Raw genomic sequence first — 23,502 nt, forward strand, 5'->3', positions numbered from 1 at the left:
CACTTTCAAGTAAATTGGTTTCGCAAACATTATGAACACAATATCTATCATACATACAGATGAAGGATCTTCATTTGATCACCCTGTTGCAGGAGAACTTGTAGTGTATTTGAGGTTTAAAAAGGCTTCCGAAATAATTTCTACTTTGACATTTTAATTGATTTTCTCTTATGAAAAATGTATCAACCCCTACAAAAAAAAAATAATAATTACAATCCACATAATCATTTACCTTTCCTGTTGCTGCAGGATTATTTTCCTGCTGTAGCAAACGGGCTCAAATTAAGATCCCACATCTGTACTGCGCAAAATAACATTTACATTTTTGGAAAGAACTTCATACTCAGAACAAGTCAATGTAAGGGTCAAAGGCAAAGCATACTCAACATGCAGGGAAAACAACTGTATGAAGACCAGCATTTTCACATTAGCTGAGCAGCTTGTAACAGGAATGCCAGGAATGACAGAGAGAGTGAGATCATCAGTCTTTTTCGCCAACACAAGCCAGTCATGTTAATCACTAGCCAGTGATTTAGCCGTCATATCCCCACTGCACTGCAGACAAAGCAAACCCCTTCTGTCAGGACTGAGCAAGTCCTTTGTCATCACACAACCGCGAGACAAAACATACTTCAGAGGCATACATATTGTTTCAAATTTGTTCCATACCTTACTCATATACTTAGTTTAGATGTAAAGGAGTTCATGACTTTATTCAGTATGTTCGATGAGAATGCAAATGGCCACATGCACATACGTTTATTTTGAAGAGGGGCTACCAAAATGATTTGGTATGCATAAACGCATGACCAAGCACAATGTTTAAATAGAGGATATACAACAACAAAATAGTGCTCAAAGGGTGTCACCAATTTACAAAAAGGGGGGAACAAGTCAATTGAAATGAAGGACATTTATGCTGATATTATTCTACTTCCCCAAAACACTATCTGAATAAATATTTTTCTAAGAATATATCAAACCATTGAAAACATAGATAATAGGAAATGTTTTATGCACTCAAGCATACAGGCGTTTCAGAACTGCCAAGTGACACACAAAGTGCAGATGAAATCAAAAAGATATGCTAGGGCAACAGATTGTATTATATTCAATCACAAATGCCTTAATACCAAGAATGTAAAAGCAGCCTTTTCTTGTGTGCATTCACTTTTTTTATTTCAGTACTTTTGAAGTTCTTGAGATATACATTCAAAAGTGCATTGACAACCCTTCCGATTTTGCAAGTCAAAGCGCTATTTAGAAAAATACAATACACAGTGAGATACAACCTAAGGCAACTTGTGAACACACACGCACACAGAGGGCAAATCAAGCAAACAAGTGTATAACACATTTGTGGAAGTACTGGAACAAGACCAAACTCAAAGTCCACAACCAGCACGTACACATTTAGGAGTGAATACAAAAGTGAAATATTTGACAAAATGAACAAAATATAAACACAAATACTGAGTGGACTACGTGGTGGTGGTATTCTATGAGAAAATATATCGAAAACATCTAAGGCAGATAAGACTTGAGAAAGACCTCAAAATATAGGCTACATAAACTTACTAAAAACAAAGACCCTTTTGAAATATTGTCATTGCTTCTCAAGGATCCATTGCATATACATTGAGAGTACAAAACATTAGGAACACCTGCCCTTTCCATGACGTAGGTGAATCCAGGTGAAAGCTATGATCCCTTATTGTTGTCACCTGTTAAATCCACTTCAGTCAGTGTAGATGAAGGGGAGGAGACAGGTTAAAGAAGGATTTTGAAGCATAAAATACAATTGAGACATGGATTGTGTATGTTTGCCACTCAGAGGGTGAATAGGCAAGACAAAATATTTAAGTGCCATTGAACGGGGTATGGTAATAGGTGCCAGGTGCACCGGTTTGAGTGTGTCAAGAACTGCAATGCTGCTGAGTTTTTCACACTCAACAGTTTCCTGTGTATATCAAAAATGGTCCACCACCCAGAGGACATCCAGCCAACATTGGAATCAACATGGGCCAGCATCCCAGTGGAACACCTTCGACACCTTGTAGAGTCCATGTCCTGACAAACTGAGGCTGTTCTGAGGGGAAAAGGGTGTGCAATGCAATATTATGAAGGTGTTCCTAAAGTTTTGTTTACTCTGTGTACGTAAAAAGGGAATACAGATATAAGAATGAGTATAAACCTTTAAAAACACAACTTAGTCATCTATTTGTCATCTCCATACCAAGCTAGCTGTCACAGAGAGGCCAGAGTCAGACGGTGAAAACAAGCTGAGTCACTTCTTTTACAACTAGCACCTCTAGAACAGTCCTGGGAGGGTATAGTGACAGTCATCTGCTACAAGACAGGAAACACCTCAAGTCATCTGAGGTGTTACTGCAAGTCACCCCCCTTCACATCATCAATCATTTTCTACAAAGCCTTTCTGATAATTCCTGGATGTCGAGCTATGGACAGAAGTTGCCCTTAGGCACAATGGTGTGGGGGGGGGGGGGGGTACTAAACTGACCCAAGATCAGTCTCTAGGGGCAACTGCATTTTCCTCTTGATGTCAATAGCTACAGTAGGAGATGACTTTACAGGACCTCCAGACTTTCCTTGTTCAACTAGTCCAGTGTACCTCTGGCAGAATAGAATGACGTCTTTCCGAAAACATGCATGTAAATTAACTTAGCTGTTTTTAATAGGTCTTGCACAACATTTTGCAACATTGTTGTACTGAACGCAGCTCTGGATTGAGACAGGTGGAGTATGTTGTTACTGTACAGCGCATTGGGGAGCAAGAATCTGAGGGGAGACATGCTTTGTGCAGTCCGCTGCTGACTGGATCAGTTGGGGATCTACAAAGCATTCAGAATGACATGGCCTTCCGCTTTGGCCACTGATCCAGGAACAGCTAAGAGCAACAGGGAAGAGTTCACTAAATGGCCAGTCTCTTGGGCTGCTCATCTGAAAACAGTTGATGAGAAATATGAAGCAGTCATCACAAATATGGCAGGTATATTTGTCTGCAAATCCCAAAACAGTTGAGGGTCTACAGAGGAGACCACACAAAATGGCCCCTTGACAGTCTATTTGGCTGCTGATGATCTGAGGACAGTTCTGGGGCAGCAAGCACACATCAAAAGGTATTCTAACTCTTCTGTTGTTGCTGACTCTGAATCCGCTCTAGCTTGTTCTTACAAATGTGGAAGTAGGTGGAGAGGCTCTTGTTCTCGTCCAACAGTTTGTTGTGCTCCTGAACCAGACGGGAAGTATTTTGCTGCTCCCTTTCATCCTGGTCCAGCTCAGAGATTAACTCCTTCCTACACATCCCCACGACAAAGGGAGAGAGAACATGTTTAGCATTTAGGTAGCCTGCATTCACTGTCACTCTACAACTAATTACTACATACAGTAAAATACTACAATATTCTGTACAAGAAACAATGTTGTTAGATTGAATTCTAATGAATGTATTCACGTTAAGAGTAACTGGTATCACAACAAATAGAAGTTAGTAAAACATCTTCGACAGTAATTAATTAGACATAACACCAGATTACGGTGCCATCTTCAGTACAGTTTGTACATATTGGACAAACATCTTCTTCATAGGGAATACTGGGCTCATATGTGACTTACTTTCTCTGGGTGAGTAGGGCAATTTCAGTCTCCACTTTCAGGTACTCCTGGGCCATTCTGCAGTGCTGCTCAAACACAGCCATGGACTCATTGGAGTTTGAGAATGGGGCCAGGGGCTAAAAACCCAACCCAGGAATACACACACCACCATCATTCACTTACAATTTACACACACATTCTTATAATGCTTTTTAAACAAATGTAATATTTCAAGTGGAGGACACATGAAATCCAAACAGGGCAGTGAGTAGGCTATGGAGATGTAAGAATGTAAAACATTGCTAGTTGGTTATCAGTATTAGGAGTTAGTATCTGTCAGGACTGAGGATGAATGGAGAAAGAACAGTACCTGCAGCTGGTGATCTAGTGTCAGATAAGCCATGGGGATGGAGCTGTCCAAACCATTAATATCTGAGGACATAGAAAACATAATGGTGAGTATGTTGTATGGTACTGCCCCCTGGTGAACACTGTAGTGACAGTGTCAGATATTCAGTAGGTTCCATGCATATACAATCTTTGGTAAACTAGCTCTATTGTTTCAACCAATACTAAATAGGGCCCATACCTGTGGGACTGATAGGTGCTCTCAGCTCTGGCCCTGACTGGCCAGCACATTGCCCTTTGACCTCAGTGGGGGCAGGGCTCTGGGTACGCTCAGGCAGGCTCTCCATACTAGGCCCTCTGGATAGGGGCAGGCTGTGGCGTAATGTTCCCCCCTGAGAAAGAACATGAACAGCATGAACATGGATGGGATGAGTTATTACTTTAGCTTTTGCAACAACTAAACTCAGCAAAAAAAGAAACGTCCCTTTTTCAGGAGCCTGTCTTTTAAAGATAATTTGTAAAAATCCAAATAACTTCACAGATCTTCCTTGTAATGGGTTTAAACACTGTTTCCCATGTTTGTTCAATGAACCATAAACAATTAATGAACATGCACCCGTGGAACGGTCGTTAAGACACTAACAGCTTTCAGACGGTAAGCAATCAAGGTCACAGTTATGAAAACTTAGGACACTAAAGAGGCCTTTCTACTGACTCTGAAAAACACCAAAAGAAAGATGCCCAGGGTCCCTGCTCATATGCGTGAATGTGCCTTAGGCATGCTGCAAGGAGTAATGAGGACTGCAGATGTGGCCAGGGCAATAAATTGCAATGTCCGTACTGTGAGACGTCTAAGACAATGCTACAGGGAGACAGGACGGACATCTGATCGTCCTCGCAGTGGCAGACTACGTGTAACAACACCTGCACAGGATCAGTACATCCAAACATCACACCTGCGGAACAGGTACAGGATGGCAACAACAACTGCCCGAGTTACACCAGGAATGCACAATCCCTCCATCAGTGCTCAGACTGTCCGCAATAGGCTGAGAGAGGCTGGACTGAGGGCTTGTAGGCCTGTTGTAAGGCAGGTCCTCACCAGACATCACCGGCAACAACGTCGCCCATGGGCACAAATCCACCGTCGCTGGACCAGACAGGACTGTCAAAAAGTGCTCTTCACTGACGAGTCACGGTTTGGTCTCACCAGGGGTGATGGTTGGCTTCGCGTTTATCGTCCAAAAAAATTTTTGTTACACCGAAGCCTGTACTCTGGAGCGGGATTGATTTGGAGGTGGAGGGTCCATCATGGTCTGGGACGGTGTGTCACAGCATCATCGGACTGAGCTTGTTGTCATTGCAGGCAATCTCAACGCTGTTCGTTACAGGGAAGACATCCTCCTCCCTCATGTGATACCCTTCCTGCAGGCTCATCCTGACACGACCCTCCAGCATGACAATGCCACCAGCCATACTGCTCGTTCTGTGCGTGATTTCCTGCAAGACAGGAATGTCAGTGTTCTGCCATGGCCAGCGAAGAGCCCAGATCTCAATCCCATTGAGCACGTCTGGGACCTGTTGGATCGGAGGGTGAGGGCTAGGGCCAAATGTCCGGGAACTTGCGAGTGCCTTGGTGAAAGATTGGGGAAACATCTCACAGCAAAAACTGGCAAATCTGGTGCAGTCCATGAGGAGATGCACTGCAGTACTTAATGCAGCTGGTGGCCACACCAGATACTGACTGTTACTTTTGATTTTGACCCCCCTTTTTTCAGGGACACATTATTCCATTTCTGTTTGTCACATGTCTGTGGAACTTGTTCAGTTTATGTCTCAGTTGTTGAATCTTATGTTACGTTTGCTGAAAATAAACGCAGTTGACAAATGCATCACCTTTAAAGGTTTGAACTGAAGTGGAAATTTTTCGTTTTTCAGGGTGTCATCTCTCTCTTGACAGTTTGTTCCATGCTCCATGTTGCCTTCGGATCTGTAGCTGTTGATAGTGTTGTCTGCATTGGAACCTACAGAAGAGAAGATGGCTTTTTAAAATGTTTTTCCAGAAACTTCTGTAATAACAGCAACTTCTGAACTTCATTAATATGCATTTCCAAAGTTTTGACTCAATTTTAATACAATATATAGTGTTACTTGTCTCCAAATGTTTATATAATCCATAAACTTTCAAAGCCTATCTAAATCTATGGAACTCACCTGTGCTTGTGGCTGATGAGGAGCCACTCCTGCTGTTGCTTGGACACTGGTGGGGGTACTGAAGAGGCTCATCAGACCCTGGGAAGTACTGCAGACACATGGGAAGAAGAGTGCAATGAACAATACTTACAGGAAATGTATACTGAACAAAATATAAAAACTTAACATGCAACAATTTCTAAGATTTTACTGAGTTACAGTTCATATAAGGAAATCAGACAATTTAAATTAATTAATTTGGCCCTAATCTATGGGTTTAACTTGACTGGGAATACAGATATGCATCTGTTAGTCACAGATACCTTTATAAAAAATAAATAAAGTAGGGGTGTGGATCAGAAAACCAGCCTATCTGGTGTGACCACCAGTTTCCTCATGCAGTGCGACACGTCTCCTTCGCATAGAGTTGTTCAGGCTGTTGATTGTGGCCTGTGGAATGTTGTCACATTCCTCTTCAATGGCTGTGCGAAGATGCTGGATATTGACGGGAACTGGAACACGCTGTCATAGACGTCGATCCAGAGCATCCCAAACATGCTCAATGGGCGACATGTCTGGTGAGTATGCAGGCCATGGAAGAACTGGGACATTTTCATCTTCCAGGAATTGTGTACAGATCATAGCGACATGGGGCCATGCATTATCATGCTGAGACATGAGGTGATGGCGGCGGATGAATGGCACAACAATGGGCCTCAGGATCTCGTCATGGTATCTCTGTGCATTCAAATTGCCATCGATAAAATGCAATTGTGTTCATTATCCATAGCTTATGCCGGTCCCAGACAATCCCACAGGTGAATAAGCTGGATGTGGAGATCCTGGGCTGGCATGGTTACACTTGGTCTGCGGTTGTGAGGCCAGTTGGATGTACTGCCAAATTATTCAAAACAACGTTGGAGGCGGCTTATTGTAGAGAAATGAACATTCAATTCTCTGGCAAAAGCTCTGGTGTACATTACTGCAGTTAGCATGCCAATTGCACACTCCCTCAAAACTTGAGACATCTGTTGGATTGTGTTGTGTGACAAAATTGCATATTTTAGAGGCCTTTTATTGTCCCCATCACAAGGTGCACATGTTTAATGATCATGCTGTTTAATCAGCTTCTTTATATGCCACACCTGTCAGGTGGATGGATTGGCAAAGGTGAACTGCTCACCAACAGGGATGTAAACAAATGTATGCACAAAATTTAAGAGAAAGAAGCTTTTGGTGCATATGGAATATTTCTGGGATCTTTTATTTCAGCTCATAAAATATGGGACCAACTCCTTCAATGTTGCATTTACAATTGAAGTCGGAAGTTTACATACACCATAGCCAAATACATTTAAACTCAGTTTCACAATTCATGACATTTAATCCTAGTAAAAATTCCCTGTCTTAGGTCAGTTAGGATCACCACTTTATTTTAAGAATGTGAAATGTCAGATTAATAGTAGAGAGAATGATTTATTCATATTTGATTTCTTTCATCACATTCCCAGTGGGTCAGAAGTTTACATACACTCAATTAGTATTTGGTAGCATTGCCTTTAAATTGTTGAACTTGGGTCAAATGTTTCGGGTAGCCTTCCACAGGCTTCCCACAATAAGTGGGGTGAATTTTGGCCCATTCCTCCTGACAGAGCTGGTGTAAATGAGTCAGGTTTGTAGGCCTCCTTGCTTGCACACGCTTTTTCAGTTCTGCCCTCAAATTTTCTATGGGATTGAAGTCAGGGCTTTGTGATGCATTTGCCAATGCAATACCTTGACTTTGTTGCCCGTAAGCCATTTTGCCACAACTTTGGAAGTATGCTTCGGGTCATTGTCCTTTTGGAAGACCCATTTGCAACCAAGCTTTAACTTCCTGACTGAAGTCTTGAGATGTTGCTTCAATATATCCATATAATTTTCTTCCCTCATGATGCCATCTATTTTGTGAAGTGCACCAGTCCCTCCTGCAGCAAAGCACCTACACAACATGATGCTGCCATCCCCGCGCTTCACGGTTGGGATGGTGTTCTTCGGCTTGTAAGCTCCACATTTTCCCTCCAAACATAACGATGGTCGTTATGGCCAAACAGTTCTATTTTTGTTTCATCAGACCAGAGGACATTTCTCCAAAAAGTATGATATTTGTCTCCATGTGCAGTTGCAAACTGTAGTCTGTCTTTTTTATGGCGGTTTGGACCAGTGGCTTCTTCCTTGCTGAGCGACCTTTCAGGTTATGTCGATATAGTACTAGTTTTACTGTGGATATAGATACTTTTGTACCTGTTTCCTCCAGCATCTTTATAAGGTCCTTTGCTGTTGTTATGGTATTGATTTGCACTTTTCACACCAAAGTAGGTTCATCTCTAGGAGATCTCCTTCCTGAGCGATATGGCGGCTGCGTGGTCCCATGGTGTTAATACTTGCATACTATTGTTTGTACAGATGAACGTGGTACCTTCAGGTGTTTGGAAATTGCTCCCAAGGATGAACCAGACTTGTGGAGGTCTACAATTCTTTTCTGAGGTCTTGGCTGATTTCTTTTGAGTTTCCCAAAGAGGCACTGAGTTTGAAGGTAGGCCTTGAAATACATCCACAGGTACACCTCCAATTGACTCAAATGATGTAAATTAGCCTATCAGAAGCTTCTAAAGCCATGACATAATTTTCTTGGATTTTCCAAGCTGTTTAAAGGCACAGTCAACTTAGTGTATGTAAACTTCTGACCCACTGGAATTGTGATACAGTGAATTAAGTGAAATAATCTGTCTGTAAACAATTGTTGGAAAAATTACTTGTGTCATGCACAAAGTAATTGTCCTAACCGACTTGCCAAAACTATAGTTTGTTAACAAGAAATTTGTGGAGTGGTTGAAAAACTAGTTTTAATGACTCCAACCTAAGTGTATGTAAACTTCTGACTTCAACTGTATATTTTTGTTCAATGTAGATATAAAATCAAACACTCAAACTGTGGAACAAAGCCACCATTTCTTAATAACTAAGGGCCCGATTCAGACTTCGGTCAGAAATGTATGCGCCTTTTCAACGCATTTTGAATGTAGCACTTCTCAGTATTTGTTATTCAGACTTAACCTTATGCAGGTGCACAACGCAATGTGCTCTATAAAAATGCAATTAAATCGCTGAAAAACCCTCCCACTTGCTGTCCAACAGATTTCCTCAAGGACTTTATTACATTTATCTAAAGCCATCCCTTTAAATACAGTGCATCTTTCATTAGAATTTTCTCGACAGACTCAATATAATATATAGGGAGAACGGGTTCAGAACGTTAGGGATCAATTAAAGAAAGCCACCTATATACAGTGGCTTCAGAAAGTATTCACACCCCGTGACTTTTTCAACATTTTGGTGTGTTACAATTGTTATTTTTTGTCAACGACCTACACAAAATACTCTAATGCCAAACTGGAAGAAAAATTCTAACTTTTGTAATTAAAAATACAAGAAATAAACACTAATATATCTTGATTGGATAAATATTCAACCCCCTGAGTCAATACGTTTTAGAATCACTGTTGACAGCGATTAAAACTGTGACTCTTTCTGTGTAAGGCTTTAAGCTCTTTCCAAACCTGGATTGTGTTGTGCAAAATTTGCCCACTATTCTTTTCAAAATTCTTCAAGCTCTGTCAAATTGGTCAGGGCGTGAGTTGGGGTGGGCAGTCTATGTTTGTTTTTCTAGGTTGTTATATTTCTATGTGTTTGGCTAGTATGGTTCTCAATCAGAGGCAGGTGTCGTTCGTTGTCTCTGATTGAGAATCATACTTAGGTAGCCTGTTTTCCCCATTTTGGTTGTGGGTGTTTATTTTCTGTTCTGTGTTTTGTTGCACCATTCAGGACTGTTCGTTTGTCGTGTATTGTTTTTTTTTTGTTTCAGTATTCATTCTTTATTAAATTACAATGAATACTTACCACGCTGCACCTTGGTCCTCGCTTTCTCCCGACGACAACCCTTACATTTATCCTGAAAACTCCCCAGTCCTTGACGATTACAAGCATACTCATAACATGATGCAGCTTGAATATATAGTCGTACTCAGTAATGTGTTGTATTGGATTTGCCCCAAACATAACGCTTTTTACCCATCTACCTTTGGTGCCCTTCTTTGTGAGGCATTGGAAAACCTCCCTGGTCTTTGTGCTTGAATTTGTGTTTGAAATCACTGCTCGACTGAGGGACCTTACCTTACAGTATGTGTGGGGTACAGAGATAACATAGTCTTTCAAAAATCATGTTAAACACTATTATTGCACACATTACAACTTATTATGTGACTTGTCAGTCTTGCTATAAAAGAGGGGTTGAATACTTGTTGACTCAATATGTTTCAGCTTTTCATTTGTAACTAATTGGTAAACATTTCAAAAAACATAATTGTGTGTAGGCCAGTGTCAATTTGTATTTATTTTTTAATCCATTTAAATTCAGGCTGTAACACAAAATGTGGAAAGTCAAGGGGTGTGAATACTGTCTGAAGGCACTGTATATGATACAAATTGTTTTTTTTTTAACTGAGAAAAGCCAGGGCATATAATTAAAACATTCTAGAGTGAATAAATCTACTTGGTAGGTTAGGCGCTAAATAAGCCTATAGTTTGGGTCTCCAAATTTCATCCCCTCAAATTACGAGGACATACAATAACAATTGTGAATAAAGGCACAGCTATTTACAGCCTACTTCACTGTGGAGAAGGGTCCAAAATATATGTCTTGTTGAAATTATTTTCAGTTTGCTTCCATATGACTGGTTTTAATTTCGTCTCCAGCAATCATAAGGAAAAATATTTTTAAACAATTGCCATTTGTAGGCCTAATTATAATCCCTTTCTCCAAAAGGATACATAATTAACCAAGCTCTTATCAATTTATACATTTCAGTGCATGGAGAATGGTGTTATTTCTATTGGAAATAGTCCATGCTTTTCTACTGAACGAAAGGTGCTCGACCTTATTCATGATTTCCTGTAGACACACCTCTGCCACATCTACATTTCTATGACCTCCACCCCCAACAAATAGCTGGCTGTGTTTCCTCATACTTAAGTTCAAGGTCAGAATACTCAGAGAAAAGGGAATAAAGTTCAATTTCCGCATGTAACTTGGGTCTGAATTCCCCTCTAAGAGCGAAGTCTTGAAATTGCAGGTATTACTAACATATATGGGTTATTATTAGAGTTGTGAGTGTGAAGTTCTGAGAACATGGGTCTGTGGGGTTTTCCAGTACTGTACCTTCATGAGGCTTGCCATGGTGTTTCTGACCTCCTCCATGGAGGGCCTCTGGGCAGGGTCTTTGTCCCAGCAGTGTGTCATCAGGCCCTCAATGGGCTCCGGGAGGTCCTTTATCAGGGGTGGGCGAGTACCTGAGAACACATACAGGAGACTAACGTGTCAGTGGGTAATGTCAGTCTAAAGTGGCTTCCTCTACTCACCTTCTTTCCGTCATTTAACAAATAGGTGAGGTTTTCTTCAAACTTACACAATCGTTCAAAAGTTTGGGGTCATTTAGAAATGTCCTTGTTTTCCTTGAAAATATACATAAAATGAGTGTCAAAATGAATAGTAAATATAGTGAAGATGTTGACAAGGTTATAAATAATGATTTTTAATTGAAATAATAATTGTGTCCTTCAAACTTTTCTTTCGTCAAAGAATCTTCCATTTGCAGAAATTACAGCCTTGCAGACCTTTTGCATTCTCGTTGTCAATTTGTTGAGGAAATCTGAAAAGATTTCACCCCATGCTTCCTGAAGCACCTCTCACAAATTGGATTGGCTTGATGGGCACTTCTTACAGTCAAACTCAATAGGGTTGAGATCCGGTGACTGTGCTGGCCACTCCATTATAGACAGAATACCAGCTGACTGCTTCTTCCCTAAATAGTTCTTGCATAGTTTGGAGCTGTGCTTTGGGTCATTGTTCTGTTGTAGGAGGAAATTAGCTCCAATTAAGCGCCGTCCACAGGGTATGGCATGGCGTTGTACGGTGTTGCATCGAACCCACAAATGCTGATGCTCCAGATACTCAACTAGTCTAAAGAAAGACAGTTTTGTTGCTTCTTTAATCAGAACAGTTTTCAGCTGTTCTAACATCATTGCAAAAGGGTTTTCTAATGATCAATTAGCCTTTTAAAATGATACACTTGGATTAGCTAACACAATGTGCAATTGGAACACAGGAGTGATGGTTGCTTATAATAAACTCTGTACACCTATGTAGATATTCCATTAAAGATAAATCAGCCGTTTCCAGCTATAATAGTCATTTACAACATTAACAATGTCTACACTGTATTTCTGATCAATTTTATGTTATTTTAATGGACATCAAATTTGTGACCCCAAACTTTTGAACGGTAGTGTATATTCCACCTCACTACACAGAGTACCAGTCAAAAGTTTGGACATACCTACTCATTCAAGGGTTTTTCCTTCTACATTGTAGAATAGTAGTGAAGACATAAAAACTATGAAATAACACATATAGAATCATGTAGGAACCAAAAAAGTTCCCTTTTTTAAAGTTATTTACATTTTCCGGATTGACTGACCTTCAAGTCTTAAAGTAATGATGGACTGTCGTTTCTATTTGCTTATTTGAGCTGTTCTTGCCATAATATGGACTTGGTCTTGGTCTTTTACTATTTGGTAAAAGACTATGGTATTTTACCAAATAGGGCTATCTTCTGTATACCACCCCTATCTTGTCACAACACAACTGATTGGCTCAAATGCCTTAAGAAGGAAAGAAATTCCACACCTGTTAATTGAAATGCATTCCAGGTCATGAAGCTGGTTGAGAGAATGCCAAGAGTGTGCAAAGCTGTCATCAAGGCAAAGGGTGGCTACTTTAATGAATCTCAAATATAAAATATATTTTGATTTAACACTATTTTTGGTTACTACATGATTCCATATGTGTTATTTCATAGTTTTGACGTCTTCACTATTATTTTACAATGTAGAAAATTGTAAACAATAAAGAAAAACCCTTGAATGAGTAGGTGTGTCCAAACTTTTGACTGGTGCTGTACATTTTTCTCTTCATTCCTCTGTGCGTGTGTATGTATGCAACTAAGAGTCTATGGCTCTGTGACCTCTCACCTCTGTGCACGGCCCACATGATGCAGAAGGCCGATCCTCCGATCTCGTCAAAGGGCTTCCTGCGAGTGATCACCTCCCACAGGATGATACCCCAGCTGAACACATCACACTTTTCACTGTAGTTACTGCCTGGACAACAGAGTCACAGAGAGAGATATAGGTGAGTGAAGGAATACAGGTTAGACTGAGACCCTAGATTGTTCTATTGGTGACACAGAGAGAATTGGTGCTCAGACCATTTTAGTATTTTGCTTTTGAATGAAAGGAGGAAAGCGCCTTGATATAGGATACATGCCTTCAAACACTTCTGGTGCCATCCAGGCTGCGCTTCCTTTGTTGTTGGTCATGTGTGTCTGAATGTCACAGGCTGTCCCAAAGTCACAGATCTTCAACACTGTGCCCCCCTGTACAAGTAGCAGACTGAAACAAATTTCTATGGTTTAGGTTCAGAGAGTGCAACAACTTCATTAAATATGTAAGTACTGTAAACCGACTTGTGTTCATGAAATTCTGGTAACTTTCCCACAATTCCCCCATTTTCCATAAATCCTGGTTGGAGGATTCCCAAAGTTCCTGCTTATTGCCCCGTACTTCCAGGAATATTCAGGAAAACTGGGAACATTTGGGAAAGTTTCCAGAATTTTGTAACCCTAAAACAGACAGTTTAGGAACAGCACACACAAAAGGGTCATACTTGGGTGGTTTGAGGTCTCTGTGAATGAGGGCCTTGGGTTTCATGCCATGGAGATAGGAGACCCCCTGAGCACACTGCAGACACCAGCTCATAGCATGGGATGCACTGTACTGGGGCAGGGGCTCAGCTCCATGCAGCACTGGGAATGGACAGACACAACACAGTCAAAAAAATATGTATGTATTCTGTCTTATTTATGACACTTTTTTGGGGGGGCAATTTTGGTCTTCAATAAAGGGCAAAAAGAAAAACAAGTTCCCTACCTTCTCCCCCTTCCACTTGCCTCCTCCATTTCCATATATGTTTGTTAGCTGCACATGTGGCATAACTACACCGTATATTTCAATTCAACCATATTATTTATTGGAATATTTGTTCTGTCTTTTCTGGAGGATAAAACTGAAATAGCAACCAGCTTTGTATGGCTTGTTTTGGAAAGGGCGATATTTTCAAAAAGGGTCCATTTTCATTGAACTGAAAGTGAGAGGTTGTAATCTGGATAAATGGAAAAATGCCATTTTTGAACAAGGGATGAGCCATTCTTACTAATCTACTGGAGATCCCGTTTGGGTTTAAGTATAACTTTTGTAATACTGATCATTTTAGTGAGAGGTTTAATGCTTTAATATTGAATAGTTTTAGCCCCCACCGAACTCATATTCATTGTATAAATATGCACGTTTAATTTTGTCTGGCTTGCCATTCCAAATAAAGTGAAATCATTTTTGTTAAAATAATTTAAAAGGCAAATCGTTTGGCATAGGTAGGGCCAATAGAAAATAGGCAGTGGTGTAAAGTACTCAAGTAAAAGTACTTGAAAGTACTACTTAAGTTGTTTTTTGAGGAATCTGTGCTTTACTTTACAATTGATATTTTTGACAACTTTTACTTCATTAAATTCCTAAAGAAAATCATGTACAGGAATTGATGCAGGTACCGGTTTGGGTTTTTACTTTACTTTCTATACCGGTATTTGAATGTTTGGTTTGTTAAATGTGATACGCCGTGTGTAATGTCCATTTTTATAGTTTTACTTCTCATCTCTCTCCACTCTCTCGCTCCATGCCACTTTCCACACAGACCAAGCCACGCCCCCTGTCACTCAAGGAGCGCATTTGATGTTCCTCAACCACGAGACACTCTCGTTCAGTCTGCATGGTCAATGCAGCACATACAACAATGTTGACAACAATGCTGTTTTCACTTTTCTTCTTAATATAAATCCACTATCGTTTTATAATGACACTATTAGTTTGTGTTTCTTACATCAGCAAACAGCTAGTTTGTCTTTTCTTAGCAAGTTGCCCTAAATCTTGTGAGATGCTAATTGTTAGCCGCTAATGCTAATAGCTAGCTAATAAATGTACTAAGAGCAAACGTAGCTAGCTAATAGAGACTGATTACCAGCGATGGTGTGTACCAAAATCAGCATGTTGTTTGTGCAACAGTATATTCTAAATCAAAGAGGAATATGCAAAGCAATATTATATTTTAGCAACATGAAGTAGCTAAGAGAAAACATGCAATGTAGCCAAAACTTTTAAGGTCCCCTAGGAAACACTTATCAACAATTTAGTTCCTACCCTGTCGCAATAACTCCTCCCTGGCATTTTAATTTGTTGTCATCTCAAACAACACGTTATTCAAAGTAGCCACTATTATATTCTAACTATAGAATTAGAATAGTCATATTTCCATGATTCCAACAGTCTTGCTCTAATTGGCAAGTCAAATCGCAATTGCAACATTTGGTTAAAAATAAGTCCTATATGATTTGCCCATATCATGCAGTGTGGAAATTCTCTTAATTGAACAGTGGTGTAAAGTACTTGAGTAAAAATACTTTCAAGTACTACTTAAGTCGTTTTTTTTGTATCTATACTATTTTTTACTTCACTACATTCCTAAAGAAAATACTGTACTTTTTACTCCATGCATTTTCCCTGACACCCAAAAGTACTCGTTACATTTTGAATGCTGAGCAGCGCAGGAAAATGGTCCAATTCACGCACTTGTCAAGAGAACATCTCTGGTCATGTACTGCCTCTGATCTGGAGGACTCACTAAACACAAATGCTTCGTTTGTAAATTATGTCTGAGTGTTGGAGTGTGCCCCTGGCTATCCGTAAATAAAAAATGGTGCCATCTGGTTTGCTTAATATAAGGAATTTGAAATGATTTATACTTTTACTTTTGATACTTCAGTACATTTTAGAAAATACATTTACTTTTGATACTTAAGTATATTTAAAACCAAATACTTTTAGACTTTTACTCAAGTAGTATTTTACTGGGTGACTTTCACTTTTACTTGAGTAATTTCCTATTAACGTATCTTTACTTTAACTCAAGTATGACAATTGGGGACTTTTTCCACCACTGTAAATAGGTAAACTGGGATATAACTAAAGAATTTAATATTTTTTCCACAAATAGGTATTTACCATTCCATGGTAGCAAGATCTTATCTATTTTTGCCAACTTTCTGTTAAAATGTGTTGCAGCTCCTTTATTTCTTTCTACATATGAATACTGATTGTGTCCACATCACCGCCAGACCATTTTATTGGTAAACTACACGGTAAGTTGCATTTAAAAAAAATCCAATATGTAATATGGTACACTTATCCTAGTTCGAGGTCAGAAAAATTATCTAGATCCTCTGAGGTTGTGGAGGGATCAGATTGCAGATTTAAGAGGACGTTTGAGTCGTCAGCATACAATGACACCCCTATGTATTATTGTTGGATCTGATTTTAATAGCTAACATTTCGATGGCCATAATAAATAGATATGCCGTCAGTGGAGAGTTAAAGAGTAATTTCTTACCATTGTATAAAGAGCCACCTTCAGCGTATTCCATAACAAGACAGACCTGTATGTGAATGTTTCAATCATTGTGATCAAAAGGGGAAAACACTTACAGTAGGCATACTGTATGGGATTGCAAATCTGGTGTCAAATTAATGTAGACGAAAAAGTGTAGACCTAATAAATGAATAATAACTACTAATAATAACAACTAATAAAGGAATAATGACACTACAGTATATCGTTGAACACCAGGCAAATCATACTAAGAAGACAACTTTCCTGAATGTACTTACTGGATTATGACATGAACCATAGAGCTTGACAATATTTGGGTGATTTACTCTGGAAAGCTGGCGGAGCTGGATGAAGAAGAGACATGGATAAGTGAAATGGATCTCACCATCTAAACACGCGCGCACATTTCATTTCCATTGTAATTGGATATCATTTGACTGCTGCTACCTAATATAAAATGTGTCAATAAATGTTAGTGGTATTTTTTTTAAAGGATGGACATTATTGTGATAACAAGACAAACGCATTTCAACAATACACTATACCCAAAACCAGGCTTACACACACAGAAAAAAAAGTGATTTTCAGGCAAGGATGTTCCTGTACCTCTACTACAAAAGCTTTCCTCTCAGATTCACTCTCTATGGTCTTGATGGCCACATCTTTGCCTTTCCATTTGGCCTTGAAGACAACTCCAAATGTTCCTCTGCCAACAACCTGGAGAAACAAATGTCACACATCCATAAAACACTGCAACTCTCGTCTAGTAGCATGTTTTCAAGGAAGACCTTGCATTTTCATTTCTGTCCCTTCTGTGAGTCTTGGACAGACAGGCTCCTCTCTAGGCTATAATTTGACATGTTTCAGAGTGGTGGTCTGTCTCGTTCTTTTCTGTATAGTCTACAAATCATTCTTGATACTGTAGCTGGTGTTTTGAAATAGGTATCTTGGCTCCATAGTTGAAATGGGCATTCAGAAGTTACATGGATGAACACAAAACTAAACTTCTCTACTATTCAACTAGGCTAGCTAGTGTGATTTCTCTCACCCCTGCCTGTCTTCATTTTCTCAGTCATTGAAGGCTGATGGTTTGGTATGTATAGCTATCATACGACACTTACCTCTTCAACTTCTATATCCTCATATTCTATCTCTTCAAATGGATACCCAGGAGGTGTCTCAAGCATCTTGACGGCTTTAGACTCCTTACAATAAGCTAGAAAACAACAACATATTGTATTAGCGTACTGTCTGTCGTTAAAACCTAGTTATTTCATGTCACAACCCCTCCGTAATCGTTTCCATTCGCTGTTGAAACATACATCAGAACAGGAAGTATGAGTTGGTTGTCCGTTCCTAGACCAAGCCGCTGTTTCGAACACTCAGGACGAAGAGTTACATTTTATTAAAAGCGATAAACTATGAACAGCTGTTTATCAGCATTATGTCTGAGTAAGTTTGTTACAACCGAAGTGGAAAACCCAATGGAGTGAATAGCAAATTAGTACGAGTTTTATAGGTTTAATGTCAGAGAAACAAATGCCGTTTGTTCCATGGTTTGCGCAGTGAATGTTCCCAGCCTTGGGGTGCATTCAAGAACAGTAAACTATTACATATTACCAACAGTCGGTGCGGGACTCTCAAAATACATCCCAGGCTCAACCCCAGATTGAAAAGAGGAGCACCTCCAACAAAGATCTGATAGATATAACAGATTATTATTGTAGTGCGTGAGCGTATTTATTGGGTTGTCAACCTTTGCTGATCTTAAACAAAGCTCACTTTTATTGTTGCATCTGCCTTCCTGGGCGATAGAGGGCGACATACACGAGAGCGCCTCTGTATATACCTGCCTGTTTTTTTTTAATGGTTAGCGATGTGTCAAAGTACGTGTCACACCGCTGAGAAGTGACCAAGAATAAGCAAGACCTAGCAATAAATAACGACGTGACCTCGGCGATTTCGATTCAAAATAAAAGTTCCGGGAAATGACGATATGAAATTATACAAATGGTCGGAATTCGTAAAATTGTATTACGAAATGTTAGCAGACTTCGAATTGATCACCAAAGGTCAATAGTTAATAGCTTTAAAAGAAGCCAATTGGAAGCTGGGGAGGATTAGGCGACCATGATGTTATGAGGGCCAGACAAAAAGTATGTATAATGCAACTGTTAATATTAATAGCAATAACCATTTTAATATAGAAATAATTATATATATATTATTAGTTATTATATTTATAATTTAAATCACATTGTTAATTAACACATTTGTATTGCACAATGTTACTTACACTCTTCATATTGGACATAGTGCATTCGGAAAGTATTCAGACCCCTTCCCTTTTTCCAAATTTTGTTGCGTTACAGCCTTATTCTAAAAATGGATTTCATTTTTTTCTCATCAATCTACACACAATACCCCATAATGACAAAGCAAAAACAGGTTTTTAGATATTTTTGCAAATGTATTAAAAATAAAACACAGAAATACCTTATTTACATAAGTATTCAGACCCTTTGCTATGAGACTCGAAATTGAGCTCAGGTGCATCCTGTTTCCATTGATCATCCTTAAAGTGTTTCTACAACTCCATTGGAGTCCACCTGTGGTAAATTCAATTGATTGGGCATGATTAGGAAAGGCACACACCTGTCTATATAAGGTCCATCTGCCCCAATTCAGATTATAGAATTGTCATAGTCATGGCATGCTTGTGTAAGAGCTATTGAAGATTGAAAGCACAAAATAATTGTAAAAAATGACAAAAAACAATTTTTTAAGGTAATGCCGTGGATTTTTGTCCATCCTCTCCTGATTCAGAATGTATCATGTTCATAGTAATGGCACACTTTGTGTAAGAGCTATTGAAGATTGAAAGCGAAAAAATAAAACAATTCAAGATATTTTAACAACCAAAAATAGCAGTGGATTTGTCTCCATGCTCCCCTGATTCAGGGTATATAATATAATTTTCATAGTCATGGTACGCTTGTGCAAGCGCTATTGAAGATTGAAAGCACAAGAAAAAATATATATACAGAATTTGACACAAAAACCTGTGGGTTTTTGATCATCCTCCCCCAATTCAGAATATATACTTTTCATAGTCATGGCACACTTTGTGTAAGAGCTATTCAAAATTGAAAGCAAGTGCAAAAAAATAATATATATTTATATATATATGACATTTCACACATAAAAGCTGTGGAATTTTGTTCATCCTCCCCCAATTCAGAATGTATAATTTGAAAATTGAAAATTGAAATCCCCCCAAAACAAAAATGATTCCAATAAACTAAAGCCCTGGATTTTTGTCTATCCTCAGAAAACATCATTTTCATGGTCACGGCATGCTTTATGTAAGAGCTATTAAAAATGTAATCAAAACAAAAAAAATATTACGACATTTCACACAAAAATAAGCCATGGACTTGAAGATTGAGCTACTGAAGATTGAAAGCAAAACAAATACAAAATACAGTCAAATAACTAAAAGCTGTGGATTTTTGCTACGTCGAAAATCTCTTCACAGCTATTTTTCAATCTGTATAGCACAGCTGTAAAAATGTTGGTCCTAAAATGAAACTAGTATACATTCTTATTTATCACAATTTTCTAATGCAGGGCCGACGGACAAGTTCCTTACTTTCTCCCCCTTCCCCTTGCCTCTTCCATTTTTGTGGTAATGCTGCAATTCGTTGGTTGTAATTTTGGATAGAGCAGACATTTACATATATTAGCTACATGTGTGACATAACTCCAACACTCCTTTTTATAATATAATTTACAAAGACTATACCATTATAAAACGTTTTTTTGATCAATTATTATATTTGAGTTTAACCATAATATTTGTTGTAATATTTGTTCTGTCTTTTCTGGTGGATTAAACTGAAATTGCAACCAACTTTTTCTGGCTTGTTTAAAAAATTGCAATATTTTGGAGACTATTTCATTTTCAAATAACCGAAAGTTAGAGGTTGTAATCTGAATAAAGGGAAAAAGGCCATTCTTGAACATGGGATGAGCCATTCTTACTAATCTGCTATAGAACCAATTCGGATGTAAGTATAGCTTTTCTTGACGGAAGCCTTTAGTGAGAGGTCTAATGCTTTAATATTTAATAATATCTGTCCTCTTGCCATTCCAAATAAAATTGAATATTTTTTGCTCATATCATTTAAAAAACAAGTCGTTAGGTGTAGGCAGGGCCTTAAGCAAAACAAGAGGTTAGAAAAATGATCTAGATCTTCTATGAGGCTATGGAGGGATCCAAATGGTGGATTTAGAAGAAACTGGAATCATCAACGAACAATGACACCTTTGTTTTTAAGCCCTGGATTTCTAATCCCTTGACATTAATAGCAAACATTTCGATGGCCTTAATAATAAATAGGTGTGCCGATAGTTGACAACCTTGTTTTACTCCTCTTGACAGTTTAATACTTTCTGAGAAGGAGACATAATTTAATATTTTACACCTAGGGTTACTATACATAACTTTAACCCATTGTATAAGAGATTCTCCAATACTGACATATTTCAGGCATTTACATTCCAGTCACACGTTATCAAAGTCAGCTTTGAATACCAGGCCTGGTTTCCCAGATTGGTCATAGTGTTCTATTGTTTCCAGTACTTGTCTTATATTATCTCCAATGTATCGTCCATGTAAAAAACCTGTCTGATTACAATGATAAATATCCAACAATACCTTTTTAATTCTATGCGCTATGCATTTCTCTTGGATTTTTGTGTCACAACACTGAAGTGCAAGGGACCTCCGTTTTTTTTTTTAATGGACTGGATCTTTATATTTAGCACCTGGGTTTTGTTTCAGTAATAGTAAAATCAGACCTTCTTGCGTATCTGATAATCCATCATTTTTATAGGAGTGGTTAAAACATGCTAAAGTAATAATGGTCCTCTGGCATTCTTGGCATTCAGGCCAAAGAGTTCAAACTTGGTCTCATCAGATCAGAGGATCTTTTATCTCATGGTCTTTGAGTCGTTTAGGTGTCTTTTTTGCAAACTCCAAGCGGGCTGTCATGTGCCTTTTACTGAGGAGTGGCTTCCATCTGGTCACTCTACCATAAAGGCCTGATTGGTAGAGTGCTGCAAAGATGGTTGTCCTTCTGGAAGGTTCTCCCATCTCCACAGAGGAACTCTAGAGCTCTGTCATAGTGACCATCGGGTACTTGGTCATCTCCCTGACCAAGGCCCTTCTCTCCAATTGCTCTGTTTGGCCGGATGGCCAGCTGTAGGAAGAGTCTTGGTGGTTCCAAACTTATTCCATGTAAGAATGGAGGCCACTGCGTTCTTGGGGACCTTCAATGCTGCGTTAGTGTTTTGGTACCCTTCCCTAGATCTGTTTCTCGACACAATCCTATCTCGGAGCTCTACGGACAATTGCTTTGACCTCATCGCTTGGTATATAGATAGACCTTATATATACAGCCTTTCCAAATCATGTTCATTCAATATAATTTACCACAGGTGGACTCCAATCAATTTATAGAAACATCTCAAGGAGGATCAATGGAAACAGGATGCACCTGAGCTCAATTTCAGCATCTCCAATCCAAAATTAAATCTAGAATCAGTTTCCTATTACGCAACAAAGCCTCCTTCACTCATGCCACCAAACATACCCTCGTAAAACTGTTTATGCTACCGATCCTTGACTCTGATTGAGAATCATACTTAGGTAGCCTGGGTTTCACTGTGTTTTTGTGGGTGATTGTTCCTGTCTCTGTGTTTTGCACCAGATAGGGCTGTTTTTGGTTTTCCACGTTTATTGTTTTGTAGTGTTCGTGTTTATCTTTCTTTATTAAACATGAATCAATATAACCACGCTGCGTTTTGGTCCGCCTCTCCTTCACCACAGGAAAACCCTTACAATCTGCTCTTTTAGTCTACAAACGGTGTCAGTGGAGGTGTTAAACCTATTGAAGTCATTACCTGACGGTAAATCTACAGGTTATGGTCTTATGGACAATTTTTTGCTTCGTTATGCTGCTCCCCAGAATGCAGTTCCACTGAGATACATATTTAATTGGTCACTGGAAAAGGGGTTGTTTGCAAATGTATGGAAGCATGCGAAACTGTGTCCTATTCCGAAAGACTGCAAAGAACCCATTACTCCTGCCAATAGTCGACCAATTAGTATACTCCCTACACTCAGTAAGATATTGGAGGGTATTGTGAGTAGACAAATGTGGAAGTATATGGAAAAGAATGATCTGATTACAGCCAATCAGCATGCTTATCGCAAAAACCATTCCACTACCACTGCATTGGTTGACATGACTGACCAGTGGCTCAATGCTATGGATAATGGCAGGTTTGTAGGTGTACTATTTTTAGATTTCAGTGCAGCATTTGATTTAGTGGATTATGAAATTATTTTGACAAAATTAATGCATTATGGTTTTAAGGAGGTAGCATTGAATTGGGTACAGTCATATCTAACTGACAGGAAACAGTCCACCTATATCAATGGTTAATTTTCTTCCCCTAATGTGTTAAACTGTGGAATACTGCAGGGCAGCTGCCTTGGGCCACTTCTCTACTTAATATACACCAACGACCTTCCCTATGCCTTGGTTGAAACTCAAGCTACTATATTTGCAGATGATACTACAATTTATGCAGCAAGACAATCGGTTCAATAGGTACAGCAAGCTTTGCAA

At 39.1% G+C, this 23,502-nt stretch overlaps 1 protein-coding gene across 2 annotated transcripts; it reads right to left on the reverse strand.

The window, feature by feature from the left end:
• Positions 1 to 1,998: 1,998 nt before the first annotated feature.
• On the reverse strand, positions 1,999 to 18,421 carry LOC110505368 (mitogen-activated protein kinase kinase kinase 7). 2 transcript variants are annotated; one of them, XM_036962782.1, is made up of 15 exons: positions 18,127 to 18,421; positions 17,926 to 18,020; positions 17,411 to 17,521; positions 17,083 to 17,148; positions 16,805 to 16,850; positions 13,976 to 14,114; positions 13,577 to 13,701; positions 13,282 to 13,410; positions 11,411 to 11,541; positions 6,178 to 6,265; positions 5,860 to 5,987; positions 4,205 to 4,355; positions 3,986 to 4,047; positions 3,637 to 3,752; positions 1,999 to 3,317 (listed from the first exon to the last, which is right to left on the reverse strand). In XM_036962782.1, exons 2-15 carry the CDS (start codon positions 17,989 to 17,991, stop codon positions 3,146 to 3,148), a joined length of 1,530 nt encoding a protein of 509 aa, XP_036818677.1. In that variant the 5' UTR covers positions 17,992 to 18,020; positions 18,127 to 18,421; the 3' UTR covers positions 1,999 to 3,145. The 2 variants fall into 2 exon arrangements, with proteins under 2 accessions (XP_036818677.1, XP_036818678.1); XM_036962783.1 differs by having other exon boundaries at positions 17,926 to 18,129.
• Positions 18,422 to 23,502: the final 5,081 nt, after the last annotated feature.

Source organism: Oncorhynchus mykiss, chromosome 25, assembly GCF_013265735.2.
Source record: "Oncorhynchus mykiss isolate Arlee chromosome 25, USDA_OmykA_1.1, whole genome shotgun sequence".
NCBI lineage: Eukaryota > Metazoa > Chordata > Actinopteri > Salmoniformes > Salmonidae > Oncorhynchus > Oncorhynchus mykiss.

Coding starts and splice junctions, on each gene's coding strand:
- LOC110505368 (XM_036962782.1), bottom strand. CDS start 17,991: ATGCTTGAGACACCTCCTGGGTATCCATTTGAAGAGATAGAATATGAG. Junction 17,522..17,925: donor AGGATATAGAAGTTGAAGAG/GTAAGTGTCGTA, acceptor TTGTTTCTCCAG/GTTGTTGGCAGAGGAACATT. Junction 5,988..6,177: donor CTCATCAGCCACAAGCACAG/GTGAGTTCCATA, acceptor TCTCTTCTGTAG/GTTCCAATGCAGACAACACT.